Genomic DNA, 19,570 nt, shown 5'->3' with positions numbered 1-19,570 from the left:
GAACACACCATCCCCACTGTCAAACATGGTGGTGGCAGCATCATGGTTTGGGCCTGCTTTTCTTCAGCAGGGACAGGGAAGATGGTTAAAATTGATGGGAAGATGGATGGAGCCAAATACAGGACCATTCTGGAAGAAAACCTGATGGAGTCTGCAAAAGACCTGAGACTGGGACGGAGATTTGTCTTCCAACAAGGCAATGATCCAAAACATAAAGCAAAATTACAATGGAATGGTTCAAAAATAAACATATCCAGGTGTTAGAATGGCCAATTCAAAGTCCAGACCTGAATCCAATCGAGAATCTGTGGAAAGAACTGAAAACTGCTGTTCACAAATGCTCTCCATCCTACTTCACTGAGCTCGAGCTGTTTTGCAAGGAGGAATGGGAAAAAATTTCAGTCTCTCGATGTGCAAAACTGATAGAGACATACCCCAAGCGACTTAAAGCTGTAATCGCAGCAAAAGGTGGCGCTACAAAGTAAAGTATTAACTTAAGGGGGCTGAATAATTTTGCACGCCCAATTTTTCAGTTTTTGATTTGTTAAAAAAGTTTGAAATATCCAATAAATGTCGTTCCACTTCATGATTGTGTCCCACTTGTTGTTGATTCTTCACAAAAAAATACAGTTTTATATCTTTATGTTTGAAGCCTGAAATGTGGCAAAAGGTTGCAAAGTTCAAGCGGGCCGAATACTTTCGCAAGGCACTGTAGGTATTGATGAAAACAGACATTTTAATACTGGTACGAAACAAAAATGCCAACCTTTTTACCGTATTATAGCTCTGTAGTAGCATTTATTTTCACAAACTCTGACAATTGTCATTTTGGCATCACAAGTACGGTCAAGTCAGACAGTTGTCCCTCTGATTAACTGAAGGTCATAGTTTTACTCTAAATGTCCCTCTTGGTCATAATCTACCTTCATTCTCAGTCACAAAACAGATCAACCTGCCTTCACATAAACACATCACATGTAATTCTTCCCATTGAACTACACTCCATCTGATCCAACATAGTCCAGTCTCTTTGCAAACAGGTCTGTGGCACATGAAACATCAGCTAATAAATCCTCTCAATACTACTCTACTCCTCTCGAACCCATCACCAACCTGCAAAGCACATTGGGACTTGTAGTTCAAAGAACCGTTGGAGTTCTTTGCCATTTCCACCAATCAAACCTGAGAACAGTGCAGGTTGTAAGAAGATGGGAAGAGTTTCTCATTCACATATCGTTGGACAGGCCACTCAGAAAACATTAGAACAGATCTATAAATATTGCTATGGACATTTACAATACAGTACAGTGCATCATTGGCTCATCCTCCAACAGAAGGGGGGTCAGTGCGTAAGATGGCCACCGGGGCTCCAGGTCCCAGAGGCTGTGACATCATCCAGAATAAGGCCCTCTCCCAGTGCCTCCATCTCTAACTCCACTATGCTTCAAGTCAAAGCAGTGTGAAACCAGAGTGAGTGTGAACAGGCAAGAAGCCAGATTGGGTTGATATCCAAGTGTGAGTAGAAGAGTCAACACAGTCACCCTCACCCACACAAAGACATAATCCAGAGATTCTGCACTTGATATAAAGGACGTGGGTTTCAATTCCTCAGTATCTCAACATATGCTTAGTCCAAGGTACGTTTCTTAGGACATTTCTTAATCCATGGTACAGTGCTCCCAATCAGGTTTCTGAGGCAGTCTTGGGTTGAGGTGGTACAGTAAAGCTTAAGCTGCCATCTCTTCCAGTCTTAAAGCAAAATATTTCTTAAAGCAAAGAGTTCCTTCTTGTCTTTGGGCTCTATAAACAGAAGGGATATTTGGAGGGAAGATAGACAGGGGGATTTCTAGATCTTGCACCCCAGCTAGGGTGGAGGCAGCCTGGGGGAATGGTCTGGGGTGGAGGCTGGGTGGAGGGAGACTCAGGCCTCACTGCTGCACTCATAGATGTTGTCCTCCACCAGAGCAATGACCTGCTCAAACTTGTGGTGCAGCTGAGTACGCTTTGCTGTGGGGTTGGACTCCAGAGCACTCACCACCTGACCAAGAGAGAGAGAGACCGAGAGAGAGAGAGAGAGAGAGAGAGAGAGAGAGAGAGAGAGAGAGAGAGAGAGAGAGAGAGAGAGAGAGAGAGAGAGAGAGGGAGAGAGAGAGAGAGACCGAGAGAGAGAGAGAGAGAGAGAGAGAGAGAGAGGGAGAGAGAGAGAGAGAGACCGAGAGAGAGAGAGACCGAGAGAGAGAGAGACCGACCGAGAGAGAGAGAGAGAGAGAGAGACCGAGAGAGAAAGAGAGAGAGAGACCGAGAGAGAGAGACCGAGATAGAGAGAGAGAGAGAGAGAGAGAGAGAGAGAGAGAGAGAGAGACAGAAAAAAAAAGTTCAGACAAAGGCAAAAAACTTTAAAAAAAGTATCTACCCACAGTTAGAGAATGAGAGCTGGAGAGATAGATAACGAGTGAGAGGAGTGAGAGAGAAATATGAAGAGAGAAAGACTACTTTCAGTAGCCCTCAAGCGATCATGCATTCTACAGCATAGGACAGAAACTTACCCACCTGCCAGGACAGAGAAAGAGAGTACTTCAGCCTTCACGCATGCCTCTCCCGCACAAAAAGCCTTTCCTGTTCACAAACTATTTACAAAACCAACATCTGCACTGCTTTTCAAGCCTGATAGTTGTCATGCGTTTAGTGGGTGTTACTGGCAGCGTGTGCCCAGCGAGAGGGCTGAGTGAGAGAATGTGTAATCAGGGGTGATTCATAGAGAGTCCCAGGGAAACCTCTGAACCCCTAGTGTCTGCTGGTACAGTAGAATGGCAGTGAACAGCTAAACACTGTTATGATGAGGGCCCTCCATTAACACACAATCACTGTCTCAACCACTCCATGGAACAGTAGGGGTGTGTGTGTGGGGGGGGGGGGATCTCATTTACCCGATAGGGCTGGTTGATGATGAGGTATTGTGAGGTAAAGGTAAGGGTTGTGGTGGTGGAGAGTTGAGAAAAGGGTGTCACAAGCCCTGTGCTGTTGGCTATGTATTTGGTTGAGGAGGTTTAAGAGAAAATAGTTCAGGTCTTTATATACATTTTTTAACATTTATTTAACTAGGCAAGTTAGTTAAGAACAAGTTCGTATTTACAATGACGGCCTACCAGGGAACAATGCCTTGCCTTGTTCAGGGGCAGAATGACAGATTTTTACCTTGTCAGCTCAGGGGTTCGACCCAGCATCTTTTTGGTTACTGTCCCAATGCTCTAACCACTAAGCTACCTGCTGCTCCATATGCTGTCGGTGTGGAGGGATATTTTGGATCTCCTGGGTTGGTTAAGGGCTTGTAAGTAAGCATTTCACTGTAAGGTCTACTACACCTGTTGTATTTGGCGCATGTGACAAATACAATTTGATTTTATCTTTAAGGACACGTGATCTCCTGTACTGACGCTTCATGCCCTGTTTTTTTCTCTCTCTCTCTTTCTCTCTCTCTCTCTCAATTCAATGGCTTTATTGGCATGGGAAACATATGCTACCATTGCAAAAGCAAGTGAAGTAGATAACAAAATTGAAATAAACAATAAAAATGTACAGTAAACATTACTTCCAAACATTAGTTCCAAAAGAATAAGACATTTCAAATGACATATTATGTCTATCTACAGTGTTGTAATGATGTGCAAATAGTTAAAGTAAAAAAGGGAAATAAATACATGTAAATATGGGATGTATTTACAATGGTGTTTGTTCTTCACTGGTTGCCCTTTTTTTATGGCAACAGGTCACAAATCTCCCTGTTGTGATGGCACACTGTTGTATTTCATCCAGTAGATATGGGAGTTTATCAAAATTGGGTTTGTTTTCAAATTCTTTGTGGATCTGTGTAATCTGAGGGAAATATGTGTCTCTAATATGGTCATTCATTTGGCACGAGATTAGGAAGTGCAGCTCAGGTTCCACCTCATGTTGTGGGCAGTGTGCACATAGCCTGTCTTCTCTTGAGAGCCAGGTCTGCCTACTGCGGCCTTTCTCAATAGCAAGGCTAACCTCACTGAGTCTGTACATCCCTTAAATTTGGGTCAGTCACAGTGGTGAGGTATTCTGCCACCGTGTACTCACTTTGTTTGTGGCCAAATAGCATTCTAGTTTGCTCTGGGTTTTTTTGTTAATTCTTTCCAATGTGTTCTCTCTCTCTCTCTCTCTCTCTCAAATCCATCTGGAATAAAGTCTGGTGATAAGGCTGGAGATGGGGCCAGTTTAAACGTGTCAAACAGCTAATCCAGGTCAGTGGTAGTGGGATCTTACCTGGTTCCTGTATTTCTTGGCGTATTTATAGATCTCCGTCAAGGCCAGGTTGGTGTTGAACTCATTTCTGTATTTCTGCGAAACGGAAAACAGAGTGAGCGTTTCGTCACAATATCAATCCTTCAAACTTTGTCAGCTCAAAAAGCAATAAACAGATACAGATTCAATGTTGTAGCACGGTTAAATGCAGAGACAGTCCGCCACCAAGGCTAACAAATTACATCTATCAATCAATGAATTAATACTTTTATTGATCTGCCACCCCTCTCTCACCCGTGACTCCTCGGCCAAGTGGGCGTTCATCTCCTGCTCACTCAGTGGTGCCATCTCATGGATCTGTTTGTAATAGCACTGTACCCTCTTCTTGTATTCTGGGATCTCCTTGGCATACAGCAGCTTGTTAGTGGGAGAGTCCTGAAACCAGAGAAGAAGTCCTCTTTAGTCAAAGTAACCTCCAGAAAGACAATTCCCATTGACGGCCTCATAGAGACGTGAGATTTGAAAATTCCTAATAAGACCATTTAGTCAACACCTTTGAGCACAAATCATCCAGCCATCACAATTGTATATTCATCCAATGTCTGTCATGTTTTTGAATGATGTGATGACATCATCGCTTCTCACACTACTTTCTGTGTGGACTGAGTGCTAGTGCATTTGTCAGTTTGGCAGAGTAAACCAGATGCAACCCGGATATAGACGGTCCATGAATCTGCGTATGCGAACATGAGTAGAATACGTTGAAAACAATGGTCGGCCATCTTTTATAGCTCAGTGGTCCAGTCTCGCGCCAGTATATGGTGAGTGAGGTCGATGGTCAGTGAGTTGTTAACATGACTGTGGGCAGCATGGTCTGTGGTCATGGTGTGGTTGGTCTATGGAAGCTTCTCTAATGTCAAACATGTAAGGTGTGGTGTACAGCATGGCAGCTCTCTAGGCCCTCTACTCTTTTCTATTTTTTACCAATGTTCTGCCACTGGCAATAAACAAAGCATGTGTGTCCATGTAGGTTATGATTCAACCATATATGCATTAGCAATCACAGCTAATGAAGTCCCTGAAACTCTTTAAAAAATTGTTACAGTCTGTTTTGGAATGGGTGGTCAGTAATAAACTAGCCCTGAACATTTCTAAAACTAAGAGCATTGTTTTTGGTACAAATCATTCCCTATGTTCTAGACCTCAGCTGAATCTGGTAATGCATTGTGTGGCTGGTGAACAAGTTGAGGAGAATTACTTGGTGTTACATGATGTAAACAGTCATGGTCAAAACATATAGATTCAACGGTTGAAAAAATGGGGAGAGGTTTGTCCGTAGTAAAGAGATTCTTTGACAGCACACTCCAAAAAACAAGTCCTGCAAGGGTCTTTTCACAGTCCCCAAATCCAGAACAAAGTCAAGAAAGTGTACAATATTATATAGAGCAATTATTGCATGGAACTCTGTTCCATCTCATATTGCTCACATGAACAGCAAGCCTGGTTAAAAAAAAACTGTAAACCAACACCGCACGGCACAACACCTCTCCCCTATTTGAACTAGATATTTTGTGTGTTGTATTGAAATAAAGAGTTGAAGACGGAATTTTACATACACTTAGGTTGGAGTCATTAAAACTTGTTTTTCAACCACAACACAAATTTTCTCATTAACAAATTATAGTTTTGGCAAGTCGGTTATGACATCTACTTTGTGCATGGCATAAGTAGTTTTTCCAACAATTCCAACAACATGGGACCACGCAGCCGTCATACCGCTCAGGAAGGAGACGTATTCTGTCTTTGAGAGATGAACTTATTTTTATGTGAAAAGTGCAAATCAATCCCAGAAGAACAGCAAAGGACCTTGTGAAGATGCTGGGGGAAACAGGTACAAAAGTATCTATATCCACAGTAAAACGAGTCCTATATTGACATAACCTGAAAGGCCGCTCAGCAAGGAAGAAGCCTCCCCTCTAAAACCGCCTAAAAAAGCCAGACTACGGGTTTGCAACTGCACATGGGGACAAACATCGTATTTTTTGACGAAATGTCCTCTGGTCTGATGAAACAAAAATAGAACTGTTTGGCCATAATGACCATCGTTATGTTTGGAGGAAAAAGGGGAAGGCTTGCAAGCCGAAGAACACTGTAACAACTCTCGTCGGAAGGCATGGGCCAAAGCGCAGCGTGGTAAGTGTTCATTTTAATTTATTTCACAAAAACACTCAAACAAAATAACAAAGTGAAAAACCGAAACAGTTCTGTCAGGTGCAGACACTAAACAGAAAATAACTACCCACAAAACACAGGTCGGAAAAAGGCTACCGAAGTATGATTCCCAATCAGAGACAACGATAGACAGCTGCCTCTGATTGGGAACCACACTCGGCCAAAAACAAAGAAGTAGAAAACATAGAAATAAAGAAACTAGAATGCCCACCCTAGTCACACCCTGGCCTAACAAAAAATAGAGAATAAAAGCCTCTCTATGGCCAGGGCATGACAAACACCATCCCAACCATGAAGCACGGAGGTGGCAGCATCATGTTATGGGGGTGCTTTGCTGCAGGAGGGACTGGTGCTCTTCACAAAATAGATGGCATCATGAGGAAAATGTATGTGGATATATTGGCTTAAGGACAACAAAATGGCTTAAGGACAACAAAGGCAAGGTATTGGAGTGGCCATCACAAAATCCTGACCTCAATCCCATAGAAAATGAGTGGGCAGAACTGAAAAAGCGTGTGCGAGCAAGGAGGCCTACAAACCTGACTCAGTTACACCAGCTCTGTCAAGAGGAATGGGTCAACATTCATCCAACTTATTGTGGGAAGCTTGTGGAAGGCTACCCAAAACGTTTGACCCAAGTTAAACAATTTAAAGGCAATGCTACCAAATACTAATTGAGTGTATGTAAACTTCTGACCCACTGGGAATGTGATGAAAGAAACAAAAGCTGAAATAAATCACTCTCTACTATTATTCTGACATTTCACATTCTTAAAATATGATATGAAGTGATGATCCTAACTGACCTAAGACATGGATTTTTTACTAGAATTAAATGTCAGGAATTGTGAAAAACTGAGTTTAAATGTATTTGGCTAAGGTGTATGTAAACTTCCCACTTCAACTGTAAGATGTGTGCCTTTTTTCTGTCCCTGAGCTGTTCTTGTCTATTAATGTTCTGTATTATGTCATGTTTCATGTTCTGTGTGGACCCCAGGAAGAGTAGCTGCTGCTTTTGCAACAGCTAATGGGGATCCTAATAAAATACCAAATACCAACAAATCTATGGTTGGTGTATGGTCCATGGTCACAGCGAGTGGTTGATGTTATCACTGTGTGATAGGTCAGCACCTCCCTGTGCTGAGACAATGAAGAGAGGGCCAATGGTTTCCTCTCTTCACAATAGGAAAGTTAAACAACCAGGCCAGACATAACAAATCATATCCACAGCCACAGAGAACCAGGCCAGACATTTGTATTTATTTATTTAACACTTATTTTACCAAGTGAGTTGATTGAGAACTCATTCTCATTTACAGCAACGACCTGGGGAATAGTTACAGGGGAGAGGAGGCAATGAATGTGCCAATTGGAAGACATAAGAAACCATGTGCACAGCCACAGAGAACCAGGACAGACATTGACCATGTCCACATCTACAGAAAACCAGGCCAGACATAAACCATGTCCACAGCCACAGAGAACCCGGACAGACATTGACCATGTCCACATCTACAGAAAACCAGGCCAGACATAAACCATGTCCACAGCCACAGAGAACCAGGACAGACATTGACCATGTCCACATCTACAGAAAACCAGGCCAGACATAAACCATGTCCACAGCCACAGAGAACCAGGACAGACATTGACCATGTCCACATCTACAGAAAACCAGGCCAGACATAAACCATGTCCACAGCCACAGAGAACCAGGACAGACATTGACCATGTCCACATCTACAGAAAACCAGGCCAGACATAATAATCCATCCTTCTACTTACATCTGCTACTTCTACAAGATACTGACAGCATTTACAATGGTACTGAACACATTATTCAATCTTTAAGAAAGCTTCACTTGTAAGGTATTTTGTTGAGCATACAGACATGCATTTGTGTGTGTGTGGTATCGCGCCTAGGAAGACTCCAGCCACTGTCCCTCCTCATGATAGGGATCCCTCTCTTCCTGTCCACAAGGTCATTTCCTATGGTTCCTCCATCTGCCTGGCGACCCCCTGTGACCCCTAGCACCCCCCAACCCTCCCTCCCTGTCTGCAGGACACCAGATAAGGTTTCTGTGGAAACAACTCTGTTTCCAAGCCTTCTCTCAACCCTGCAGAGCAACGGCTAATCCAGATCCCTTACTGACCTGTCCTGTCCCCTGACCACCAAACACACACACACACACACACACACACACACACACATACACACATACACACACACACACGATGGTTAATCCAGACCTTTCCTGCCCTGCTCTTCCTATGCTGACCACTCAAGCAGAGAAAAGAGTTAAGTCTACACTCAGACAGTCTAATACCTTTCTGTCCTATCTAAAGAACAGAAAACATCTATACACAGACAGCACAGCTGACGACACCAAGTCTTCCCAATAACAGACAGAGAAAAAAGGATGAGAAGAGCATCCTGATGTTTTACAGTGCCATGGTGTGTGTGTTTCTGTGTTTCTGTGTATTACATGTTTGAGGTGTGTGCATTGGCTCTCTGGCAATGAACAAGTGGAATAAATCATAATGCTTTGGTTTCATCTGAAAGAGCAGCATTAAGTATCTCTGGGGAGGAAGTCAGTCAAAGAGACAGGAAGCAGAGTGTATGCTATGGGTCGCAGCTTTAGAGGGATGAGACTGTTTGTGGGAAGTGAGGACACTGAAACACACACACACACTTTGAAGAGTGAATTCCTGGTGCCCATGACCTTGGCTGAGCAGACTGGGCTGAAATATCATGAGGAGAAGTAGACAGACAGACTGGAGAGAGGAGGGGAAGGGTTTTGGCAGGGACTGGGGAGGAATGTGGAGATAGGTGATGACAGTGAGAATCATTTTGGGAAAGTGTGTGTGTGTATGTGTGTGTGCGCACGTGTACATTTGTGTTTAAGTATACTTTATGTTTGGTTTGTTTTTTTTGGATCCCCATTAGATTTTGCCCGAAACACCAGTTATTCTATCTGGGGTCCACACAAAAACTACAAAACATGACAAGTAACAAAACACGGATACACAGACAAACAAGAACAGTAACACACATTTTTTATACAACCATATAAGAATAATACAAATAAAAATAATTATGTAGATTGTGTGTATTAGAGTGTGATAGAGTGTGTGTTTGTCTGTGTGTCATTTCACGGTTCCTATTGTGAAATGACACAATAGCTAATTTTGCTGTTTGTTTGAGTAATTGGAGATGGAAGGGAGTTCCACCCGAAGAGAATGCTAGTGTCATGTCTTGTGGGTTATGTGTGGGTGTCTGAACTATATGTTATTTGATTAAGCAGACAAATATTTGTCACAGTAATACACTCAGCAGGACACTGTCTTTCATAAATATCCGAAATAACTTCACAGATATACATTGTAAAGGGTTTAAACACTGTTTCCCAGGCTTGTTCAATGAACCATAAACAATTAATGAACATGCACCTGTGGAACGGTCGTTAAGACACTAACAGCTTACAGACGGTAGGAAATTAGGGTCACAGTTATGAAAACGTAGGTCACTAAAGAGGCCTTTCTACTGACTACGTGCCTTAGGAATGCTGCAAGGAGGCATGAGGACTGCAGATGTGGCCAGGGCAATACATTTCAATGTCCGTACTGTGAGACGCCTAAGACAGGGCTACAGGTTGATCAGCTGATCGTCCTCGTAGGGGCAGAACACGTGTAACAACACCTGCACAGGATTGGTACATCCAAACATAACACCTGCGGGACAAGTACAGGATGGCAACAACAACTGCCTGAGTTACACCAGGAACGCACAATCCCTCCATCAGTGCACAGACTGTCCGCAATAGGCTTAGAGAGGCTCTGACTGAGGGCTTGCAGGCCTGTTGTAAGGCAGGTCCTCACCAGACATGACCTTTATCGCCTATGGGCACAAACCCACTGTCGCTGGACCAGACAGGACTGGCAAAAAAGTGCTCTTCACTGATGAGTCGCGGATTTGTCTCATCAGGGGTGATGGTCGGATTTGCGTTTATCGTCGAAGGAATGAGTGTTACACTGAGGCCTGTACTCTGGAGCAGGATCGATTTGAAGTTGGAGGGTTGGTCATGGTCTGGGGCGGTGTGTCACAGCATCATCGGACTGAGCTTGTTGTCATTGTAGGCAATCGCAACGCTATGCGTTACAGGGAAGACATCCTCCTCCCTCATGTGGTACCCTTCCTGTAGGTTCATCCTGACATGACCCTCCAGCATGATAATGCCACCAGCCATACTCCTCGTTCTGTATGCGATTTCCTGCAAGACAGGAATGTCAGTGTTCTGCCGTGGCCAGCAAAGAGCCCTGATCTCAATCCCATTGAGCAAGTCTGGGACCTGTTGGATCGGAGAGTGAGGGCTAGGGCCATTCCCCCATAAATGTTCGGGAACTTGCAGGTGCATTGGTGGAAGAGTGGGGTAACATCTCACAGCATGAACGGGCAAATCTGGTGCAGTCCATGAGGAGGAGATGCACTGCAGTACTTAATGCAGCTGGTGGCCACACCAGATTCTGACTGTTACTTTTTACCCCCCCCCCTTTGTTCAGGGACACATTATTCCATAGTCACATGTCTGTGGAACTTGTTCAGTTTATGTCTCAGTTGTTGAATCTTGTTATGTTCATACAAATATTTACACGTTAAGTTTGCTGAAAATAAACGCAGTTGACAGTGAGAGGACATTTCTTGTTTTTTTCTGAGTTTATTTCTCATTGAAACTAAACGAGAAGCAGCTAATCTCTCGTCAACCCCCAACCAGGAAAGACCGGCTTGAATGACATTGATGTTTGTTCTGTATGTGCAATTAAAAGGGTAAGGTGTACTGCTATTCTTTGAGCCAGCAGTAGCTTTGCTAGCTCTTTCCTTGCTGCACTTGACCAAATTACCAGACAGTAATCAAGATGGGACAAGACCAGAGACTGAACAACTAGTACAGTTGATGTTTGTGTCAAAAACACAGAACATCTTCTTGTAACAGACATACCCCTTAACCCATCTTCACAACAACTTTGTCAATATAACTTGACCATGATAACTGGCCATCCAATGTTGTACCTTGGAGTTTAGTTTCCTCAACTTTCTCAATGGTCACACCTTTATGCACAACTCCAGTTGAGATTTAGGTCTTAAAGAATGTTCTGAACCAAATACAATGCTTTCAGTATTAGATGTATTTAAGACCTATTTATTATTAATCACCCATTCTGATACCATTCTGATATTTAGAGCTCACTGGCTTTGGATGCTGACATGTAGAGTGTTGAATCATCTGCATACATAGTAATTCTGTAGCTTTGCGTAAGACCAGTGGCAAATCAATTGTAAAAATAAATAAATAGAGAAGAGTAATGACCCAAGGCAGCTGCCCTGAGGGACACCACACCGTACATATTTCATCTTAGAGAAGCTTATATTGGATAAATAACTCTCCAACAATGTGATGGCAGGTGATCTAAATCCATAGCAAGTGAGTTATTTCAATAACATTTAAACATTTTATTTTATGTTAATTTTGGATTTTTGTTTTAGATTCCGTCTCTCACAGTCGAAGTGTACCTATGATAAAAATTACAGACCTCTACATGCGTTGTAAGTAGGGAAACCTGAAAAATTGTCAGTGTGTCAAATACTTGTTCTCCCCACTGTTAAGAACAAATTCTTATTAACAATGACGGCCTATCCCGGCCAAACCCTAATGACGCTGGGCCAATTGTGCATCGCCCTATGGGACTCCCAATCACATCTGGTTGTGATACAGCCTGGTATCGAACCAGGGTCTGTAGTGATGTCTTGAGCACTGAGATGCAGTGCCTTGGACCGCTGCGCCACTCGGGAGCCCCAATAAAGTCTGCACTGAAATCTAACAATACAGCTCCAACTATGATCTTATTCTCCATTTCTTTTAGCCAGTCATCTCATCTGAGTCAGTGCAATACAAGTTTAGTACCCTGCTCTATATGCATGCTGAAAGGTAGTTGTTAACTTGTTCTCTGAAAAATAGAGAGAATTGTGTTTAACCAAATACAATGCTATCAGTTTACTAAGAAAAAGCAGCAAACTGATTGGGTGGCTGTTAGAAGCAGCAAAGGGTGCTTTACTATTTTTAGGCAGTGGAATGACTTTAGCTTCCATCCACGTTTTTTAGGCTTTGGTTTAAGATATAGGAAATAGGGGTGGCAATATAGCCTGCTATGATTCTCAATAGTGTCCCATCATGGTTGTCTATACCTGGTGGCTTATCATTATTGATGGATAACAATCATTTTTCCACTTTTCCCAAATTCAAAACAGCAATCCTTCTCTTTCATTATTAGATATTTTCTACAAAAATATGATGGTTCACTGTTCAACATTGTCATTTCACTTCTGAGTTTTCCACAATGATTGTAATGTGTGTGTGTCTCATCTGCAATACAGTGTGTCTTTGTAACCATGTGAATGCGTTGAGTGCGATCACTTAACAGTAATTGTTTATACATGTGTAATGTGTGTGTCTCACCTTGCCCAGCTGCAGGTCTGAAACGGAGCAGGCATCTATGAAGGCCTGGGCAATGACAGACAGACAGGCATCCATGTGGTCCGTCTTTTCAATGTCAAACACAAACTGAGGGTTCTTCAGGATGTTCACCCAGAAACGCAGAGGTAAACTATAGAGATGAGACAACATTATGTGAGCTTCATGAACATCTTGCATTATGGATACTGTACTGCTTCATTGATGAGTAGATGCATCTCGTTCCCCAAGCTACCAGTTGGTCTTCCAGATGTGCAGGGTGTCGGGGTCGGTGATGCCCCTCTTGTCCGCCTGCTCCTCCAGGAAGTCAAAGAAGTATTTGATTGCCAGCGGCGGACGCTCTGCAGGAATACTGAGGATGGCCTGGAACAAGTCATCTAGGAACTTCTGCAGTGTTCCCTACGAAACCACAACACAGATGGGATCAGACATGGAACCAGAATTGGATTGTTTGGAATTCTGGGATTGTTTTTTACCTTTATTTAACTAGGCAAGTCAGTTAAGAACATTTTTTTCCTTCTTTTTTCCCACCTTGTCAGCTCAGGGATTCGATCTAGCAACCTTTCAGTTAAAAGTCTAACGCTCTAACCACTAGGCTACCTGCCGCCCCATGTCACTGTAAATAGAACTGATGATGGATTGATTGTCAACGATGATGGAACGATGCCTCTGCTTTAGCCAACTACTTGAGTTGTGACTGTCATGCCAAACTGTTTAGGATCACAATCGTACTAGTTTAGGAATCATGATGATGATCTTATAAATAACTTGTATTTTTGCATTTAAGCCTCAATTTTGGATCTGTGTGGGTCTCCATCTCTCTAAGTATGCTCACAATTGACATGATAAGCAGTTGGCTAGCTGAAGCAGTAACAGATGGGCATCCAGGAAAGGCTGGCACTGCTTTCTGTCACTGTTCTGGTTGTACACTGTGGCTCATTCAAGATGGCTGCCACACTGTGGGTTGTGTGCTTACCTTGGTGGAGAGGAGGCGGGTTAGGTAGATCTCAGGGAGGACCTTCTTACGATGACTCTGTCTGTGGGACTTCTTATTCTCAAACGGCTCATCATGAGGCAAGACCTGGAAGGGCGGGGGCAGAGGTTAGAGGTCAGGGTACAAAAACATCCAATCAGCATGGTGGGGATATAACCTAAATCTAAATAGGAATCTACTATGGAGGTGTGACTAACATTTGACAGGGAGATGAAATTAAAACAAGTGTTCTTGTATGTGAGTTTCAGTTAATACTTTTACCATTTCAAAATGTTTTCACTCACTTCTAAGTACTGAACACAACCCAGGAACGACAGTGGGGATTTATGAGGTCTGACTAACATGATGTCACTTTATGAAATGCTGCAAGGGACATTGCAACATTTTGAAAGTTTCTCTGATTGCTGTACAGTAAACCAGTATGAGGTGTCTAACATGCTCCTACAGGACAGGGGTGTGGAGGTGGAGGAGAAAGAAAGGACACTGTTGGTTTCACTCTACTGAGCCAGTCCAGGCCAGCACACCATAATATGACGTGCTACATCAACAAATAACTGCTCAATAAATGATTAAAGCTATTCTCTCAGTGAAATGTATGCCAGAGAACTCATTTTTTCAAACTGAAAGTTAGCATATCTGAGTCTGAGTTTTTTCAATGGCTTATGTGGTATTAGTGCTGTCATGTTCTTTCCTACATACATGCGCACACACACACTCTCTTATGAAAGTGTGTAGTTAGTGATTTATTGCTCAGACTATCCCTGTGTCTGTCTGCATTAAACTGAGTTCTCTCTGAGACCAATGGGGCTGATGACAGACTGAATGGGGTTAATAGAGGTGAATGAGAAAGCTCTCTGTCCGTGTGTGTGTGTGTGTGTGTGTGTGTGTGTGTGTGTGTGTGTGTGTGTGTGTGTGTGTGTGCGTGTGTGCGTGTGTGTGTGTGTGTGTGTGTGTGTGTGTGTGTGTGTGTGTGTTTTTCCTTGGGTGTGTGTGTGTGTGTGTTTACTTACCAAATGGACATATTTCTCTGTGTCCAAGTCTTTGGCTGCAGAGGGAGAGAAAAAAACAGAACAAAACAATAAGAGACGGAGAGAGTGAGAGAGAGAATGAAAGAAGACCGGAGGGGAGACAAGTAATAGACAGAAAAAAAGGAAGCACTCATGAAGAGACAGAGGTTTATGGAAATCAAAGAGAGAGTGTAATTAGAGAGCGATGAAAAAAAAAGATTATGAGTGAAAGAATGAGAGAGAAAAGCTGAAAAGAAACAGAGAGAGGCAGACAGAGTCTGTGATTGGTGCTGGAGCCAGTGTAATGAGTTTATAATGCTCACGCATCGCCAGACCAGAGGTTCACTCTCTCCCTGGTTTACACACACGCACGTGTGAGCACACACAAACACAGCCCAATAGTGGCTGTGCTCTCATTACTCCAGGCCTAGTATTGGCAGGACAGGCCGGTTTCGGCCCCGGCCCCAGTCCAGACCCTCTTAGCTAATCACAGAGAGGGGGAAAGGTGTTTTACATTAGTCAAGGTGTACTACAAATCCATTAGGCCTGGCCTTTGAGCTGCTGGCCCAGTTTGGACCACTTTAGCCTGTCTCTGGCCCAGTATGAATTAGAGGAGAGGCCCTAATCATTGGGATGGACAGAGCAGCCTGTCAGAACCGAAGTCCTATTCTGGATGAGGTTAGCAGACCCTCCCAAACTGAACCGGAACGTTGACGGCCCAGCAGACGAGTCAACTGTTCATGCTTATGGATACTGATATAAACCATGCTGTTGAAAAGTCTAAATCCACTGTGTGTGTGTGTGTGTGTGCCTGTGTATCAGTGTGTGTGTGTGTGTGTGTGTGTGTGTGTGTGTGTGTGTGTGTGTGTGTGTGTGTGTGTGTGTGTGTGTGTGTGTGTGTGTGTGTGTGTGTGTGTGTGTGTGTGTGTGTGTGTGTGTGTGTGTGTGTGTGTGTGTGTGTGCATGCTTGTGTGTATGATTAAGTTAGTGTGTTTATGTGGATACAGCATGTTTGTGGTTGGAAATGAATGTATGTCTGTGGTTTGGTGTGTGTGTATATATATATATATATGTGTCTAATGTGCTCAAGATGAGATGAGTGTATGCGGTTTTACCTTAATAAAGTATGTGTGTATGTTTTTTTAAGCATGTAGGGGTGTGTGACAAGGTGACAGAGTGTGTGTGTGTGTGTGTGTGTGTGTGTGTGTGTGTGTGTGTGTGTGTGTGTGTGTGTGTGTGTGTGTGTGTGTGTGTGTGTGTGTGTGTGTGTGTGTGTGTGTGTGTGTGTGTGTGTGAGACCTACCTCTCCCCAGGGTGTTGTCTCTCTTGTCTTTCATGCTCATGGCAAATGACGCCCCCTCTGGGATCTGGAGGTGGGGTTAGAGGTCACAGGGTCAGGGGTGAGAGACATGGGGCACAAGAACTGGATCATTAACCGCTGCCTCAGGGTGTGTGTGTGTGTGTGTGTGTGTGTGTGTGTGTGTGTGTGTGTGTGTGTGTGTGTGTGTGTGTGTGTGTGTGTGTGTGTGTGTGTGTGTGTGTGAGAGAGTTTGAGTGTTTGTGCGTGTGTGTTTTGGGACGGGGGGCTCATTAAAGTCAACACAGTGAAATGGATTGAACAGCATTGCCAGTGAACTGAAACTGTTAGTACATGTTGTGCCTCGCTGCCTTCCCAGCACTGACTAAGCAAAGCACTTAACAGCACAGGTAACAGGGCAAATGTTAGGGGTCACTGCCCAGCTGTTTACACACACACATACACACCGAAATACTCTGACACATACCAAGACAATAGAAAGTGCAAAGACACAGATACTCACAGACAATGACACTGCATGTGTATGATCAGACAGACAAACTGCACATAGACTAACACACACACAGTCACCCACACATAAAATTCATGTGGCACCCATTGAGCAGTCAAGATGTCAACATTTACAGTGACTTCTTACCCTCACCTCTCTTTCACACACACACCCACCCACCCACCCACCCACCCACCCACCCACCCACCCACACACACACACACACACACACACACACACACACACACACACACACACACACACACACACACACACACACACACACACACACACACACACACACACACACACACGGGGTGTGTATGATAGGAGCAGATCCTTGCCTGATAATGTGTGACTGTGTTGAGTTTCTTCCTGCCATCCTCCATCACAGAGGTGTTATCCAGGTCCTGGAGGATCCTGCTGTTACTACCAGAAGCAAACCACTCTGCAGGAGAGGAGGAGGGGGAGGCAATACATGTAATGAATGTTTAAATGCATTTAGCCTTCTACTGTACTGTACTAGCTCCATGTCAAGGACTAGAGTCACCCGAGCCATGAACCGTTCACTCTGTTACCATCTGGAAAATGTTATCAGAGCATCAGGTCTTGGACCAACAGGCTCTGAGACAGCTTCTACCACCAGGCCATCAGACTGCTGAACAGCTAACCCTCTCTGTTGCCCTGCACCTTAGAGACTATTTTCACCTCAGAGACTATTTTCACCTCAGAGACAATCTGCACATTAGAGACTATTTTCACCTCAGACACAATCTGCACATTAGAAACTATTTTCACCTCAGACACAATCTGCACATTAGAGACTATTTTCACCTCAGACACAATCTGCACCTTAGAGACTATTACCACCTCAGAGACAATCTGCACCTTAGAGACTATTTTCACCTCAGAGACAATCTGCACTTTAGAAACTATTACCACCTCAGAGACAATCTGCACATTAGAGACTATTTTCACCTCGGAGAGAATCTGCACCTTAGAGACTATTTTCACCTCAGAGACAATCTGCACTTTAGAAACTATTACCACCTCAGAGACAATCTGCACATTAGAGACTATTTTCACCTTAGAGACTTTTGCACCCCCCCCCCACACACACACACACACACATGCACACACACACACAGCTGTTCTATTATATACTATGTATTTAACTGCATGACCAAGACACTACCCACTTTATGTTTGTAAATACAGTCATACTTGACATAGCACATTCATTATATATCCTATTGTTCATTATCTATACTGTATACCCTATTGTTCATTATCTATACTGTATACCCTATTGTTCATTATCTATACTCTATATCCTATTGTTCATTATCTATACTGTATACCCTATTGTTCATTATCTATACTGTATACCCTATTGTTCATTATCTATACTGTATATCCTATTGTTCATTATCTATACTGTATACGCTATTGTTCATTATCTATACTGTATACCCTATTGTGTACACATCAGTTTACTTGTTATTGATATTGTACTGCTATGTTGAGGGAGCTAGCACACAAGTATATTGCTGCTGCCTCCCGGATGGTGCAGTGGTTAAGGGCGCTGTACTGCAGTGCCAGCTGTGCCATCAGAGTCCCTGGGTTCGAGTCCCTGGGTTCGCGCCCAGGCTCTGTCGTAACTGGCCGCGACCGGGAGGTCCGTGGGGCGATGCACAATTGGCCTAGCGTTTTCCAGGTTAGGGAGGGCTTGGTCGGTAGGGATGTCCTTGTCTCATCGCGCACCAGCGACTCCTGTGGCAGGCCGGGCGCAGTGAGCGCTAGCCAAGGTGTATCCTCCGACACATTGGTGCGGCTGGCTTCCGGGTTGGATGCACGCTGTGTTAAGAAGCAGTGCGGCTGGTTGGGTTGTATATTGGAGGACGCATGACTTTCAACCTTCGTCTCTCCTGAGCCCGTACGGGAGTTGTAGCAATGAGACAAGATAGTACCTACTAAAACAATTGGATACCAAGAAATTGGGTATAAAAAAATAAAATATTTTGCTGCACATGTAATGAATGTTTAAATGCATTTAGCCTTCTACTGTACTGTACTAGCCATCCGGGAGGCCGCAGCAATATACTTGTGTGCTAGCTCCCTCAACATAGCAGTACAATATCAATAACAAGTATACCTGCTGTAAACTGTGTATGTGAGGAATACAATTTAATTTGATTTGATGTTAGTTAAGCTACGAAGTAATAATTGATCATATAGCTCCTTTGCATGGCATTACTTCCACAACTGGGGAGTTGAAGGTGAAATGAAAGTGACTTTTCTCACCCAGGTCTACGTCCTCTGCCCGGGGCCACTGGGAGAAGGGCAGGTTCTTATAGAAGGCCTCGAGAATCTTCTCCTTCACCTGACAGATGGTGTCTGTGTTCACAACCTTCACGGCCAGAGAGTCCATACCACATCCCTGGAACGACACGTTGATGTTCTGGACACACAGAGAGAGGGAGGCAGTGAATGTCACAATGTCAACTTCTTTTACTTCAGATGTTTGATTATTCCTGTTGATTGATTAAGCTGGTTCATTATTCCTGTTGATTGATTAAGCTGGTTCATTATTCCTGTTGAGTGATTAAGCTGGTTCATTATTCCTGTTAAGTGATTAAGCTACACATAGTTGAGATATTGTAAACTCTGTCATACGATGGACATATGATATGTGCACATAGCAAGAGGTGAACCAATCAGTGGGCAGTATAT

The 19,570-nt window shown here is 43.6% G+C and overlaps 1 protein-coding gene across 1 annotated transcript in view; it reads right to left on the bottom strand.

The window, feature by feature from the left end:
- Positions 1 to 767: 767 nt before the first annotated feature.
- LOC135527960 (plexin-D1-like) overlaps positions 768 to 19,570 on the bottom strand; it is a 120,279-nt gene continuing 101,476 nt past the window's right edge. The window contains exons 27-36 of the mRNA XM_064956658.1: positions 19,142 to 19,298; positions 17,182 to 17,285; positions 16,333 to 16,396; positions 15,033 to 15,067; positions 14,005 to 14,109; positions 13,264 to 13,427; positions 13,014 to 13,161; positions 4,564 to 4,704; positions 4,291 to 4,365; positions 768 to 2,038 (exon numbers count right to left, since the gene is read on the bottom strand). Of these exons, the coding sequence (XP_064812730.1) occupies positions 1,922 to 2,038; positions 4,291 to 4,365; positions 4,564 to 4,704; positions 13,014 to 13,161; positions 13,264 to 13,427; positions 14,005 to 14,109; positions 15,033 to 15,067; positions 16,333 to 16,396; positions 17,182 to 17,285; positions 19,142 to 19,298 (1,110 nt within the window). The 3' untranslated portion in view covers positions 768 to 1,921. The remainder of the gene's footprint in view (positions 2,039 to 4,290; positions 4,366 to 4,563; positions 4,705 to 13,013; positions 13,162 to 13,263; positions 13,428 to 14,004; positions 14,110 to 15,032; positions 15,068 to 16,332; positions 16,397 to 17,181; positions 17,286 to 19,141; positions 19,299 to 19,570) is intronic.

The sequence above is a fragment of the Oncorhynchus masou genome, chromosome 33 (assembly GCF_036934945.1).
Source record: "Oncorhynchus masou masou isolate Uvic2021 chromosome 33, UVic_Omas_1.1, whole genome shotgun sequence".
NCBI classification, from domain to species: domain Eukaryota; kingdom Metazoa; phylum Chordata; class Actinopteri; order Salmoniformes; family Salmonidae; genus Oncorhynchus; species Oncorhynchus masou.
Note: the sequence above shows the minus strand (reverse complement) of the source record. Positions and strands in the feature narration are given on the sequence as shown.